At 44.6% G+C, this 2,037-nt stretch overlaps 1 protein-coding gene across 1 annotated transcript in view; it reads right to left on the bottom strand.

Annotated features, from left to right (window-relative positions):
* Nucleotides 1-304: 304 nt before the first annotated feature.
* FOXG1 (forkhead box G1) overlaps nt 305-2,037 on the bottom strand; it is an 8,879-nt gene continuing 7,146 nt past the window's right edge. Inside the window, exon 6 of the mRNA XM_010843417.1 lies at nt 305-2,037. Within this exon, the coding sequence (XP_010841719.1) occupies nt 1,236-2,037 (802 nt within the window). The 3' untranslated portion in view covers nt 305-1,235.

Here is a 2,037-nt window from a genome sequence, read left to right as displayed (position 1 = left end):
ACAAGGTAAATAGCTATGCACATAAAATTAAATAATCTCTTTTTGCTGTATATCTACAGAAACTTAAAGATATCAGCTGAAAAGCCTATATTTTGTTTAAAGCTAGCATTTATTAAATAGCCTGCTCCTTGTAAAATTTGACTCCACAATGGAAGAAATATCATTTTCATTTGAAAAGTCTCAGTTCAAATGAAAGGAGCAGTTTAAATTTCAGTTGGCTGAAAAAGCCTTTGAATTCCCTAGAACTTTAATGATCTTTTAAAAATTAGTTCTACTTAATAAAAGAGACAAAAGTATCAAGATATATATGAATTTAGCCTATTTTTTTATTTCTGTGTGTTCATAGTAAACATTTTTGTAAGTGACAAACACGGGCATATGACCACAGTATCACAATCAAGAAATTTTAAGACAACATTAACAATCACTCAAATTTATGCGGCATCTGCGCAACACAGGTTACATATTTGCAAGGTTTACCTATAAGTACAATAGGTATTAACATTTCACTACATTTAGAAAAAATAAAAGTGACCTGTTAGTGACCACATACATCAAAATATACACAACACAAACTGAAGGCAATCATTAATTTTGTCCCCTTCCGATTCATTTGAATGGGCAGTGCTGCCAACTGAAACAACTTTCCTTTTTTTTTTTTTAAATACTTAGTATACCAAGTGCATTTTCTAGAACCCAATCTTTGGTCTAAAAGTAAACAAAATTAAAAAAAAAAAAAAACCAGCTTTTTAAAGAAAAGGACAAAACAATAAATGGCCAAAATAATTTCTTGGGCACCTCTACTACGAATGCTTCTTAAATACAAATTACAGTTTAACATTTTAAAACTCTCCCCATAATTTAGGTTGTTCTCAAGGTCTGCATCCACCATAAAGATCCATGATAATTTATAATACTGCACACATGGAAATCTGGCGGCTCTTAAGGATAGACTTGTCAGGTTTGAATGAAAATGGCAAAGCAGTCACTATTTAGATACACATTCTACTATAATTTTGACTTCCAAACCTTATATTCTACAATGTATTCTCCCCACATTGCACCTCGCTGACACTCCACACCTTGTTAGAATAATAAACAACCCTAAAGACTGAACAAACGTACAGAAATGGGGGGGGGGGGCTTAATAAAAAATACCTGGACTTATTTTTTTAATTATCATTTACAATGCAAATGTGTGTAAAACGTTCACTTACAGTCTGGTCCCAGGGATGTTAATGTATTAAAGGGTTGGAAGAAGACCCCTGATTTTGATGTGTGAAATAATCAGACAGTCCCCCGGACAGTCCCGTGGTGAAACTTGGCAAAGAGGGTCTTAAAGACTCACAGGGCAGGGTCGAGGGGGCCTGCGGAGACGTGGACGAAGACGCGGCCCGGGCGCTCATGGACGTGCTGCTCTGCGAAGTCATTGACGGGTGCGGGACGTGGGGGAAAAAGTAACTGGTCTGGCCCGCGAGCAGGTTGACCGAACAGGGGTTGAGGGAGTAGGTCCCGGAGCAGGGCACCGACAGGCCGCAGGGCACCGAGGCGGCGAGCGCGGCGGCCGTGAGGTGATGCGTGGCGTAGGGGATCTCCCCGTTGACCAGCCGGTCCACGCTCAGCCCGTTTGCCGTGGAAAAGGAGTGGTTGTTGCCCAGCGAGTTCTGAGTCAACACGGAGCTGTAGGGCATGGGATGGCTGGGGTAGGCCGACGTGGTGCCGTTGTAACTCAAAGTGCTGCTGGCGCGGGGGTGGTGCAGGGACAGGAAGGGAGACATGGGCCAGTAGAGGGAGCCGGCGCGGTCCATGAAGGTGAGGCCGGTGGAGGTGAGGCGCGCCCCGCGCTTGAAGGCCAGCTTGGCCCGCGACGTGGTGGAGCGGCGCCGCAGCTTGCCTGTGGTGCCGCCGATGAACACGTCGTCGCTCGACGGGTCCAGCATCCAGTAGTTGCCCTTGCCCGGGTCGTCGTAGTGACGCGGCACCTTCACGAAGCACTTGTTGAGGGACAGGTTGTGGCGGATGGAGTTCTGCCAGCCC

Source organism: Bison bison, unplaced genomic scaffold (assembly GCF_000754665.1).
Source record: "Bison bison bison isolate TAMUID 2011002044 unplaced genomic scaffold, Bison_UMD1.0 scf7180017864181, whole genome shotgun sequence".
NCBI lineage: Eukaryota > Metazoa > Chordata > Mammalia > Artiodactyla > Bovidae > Bison > Bison bison.
This window is presented reverse-complemented; position numbering and strand designations above follow the sequence as displayed.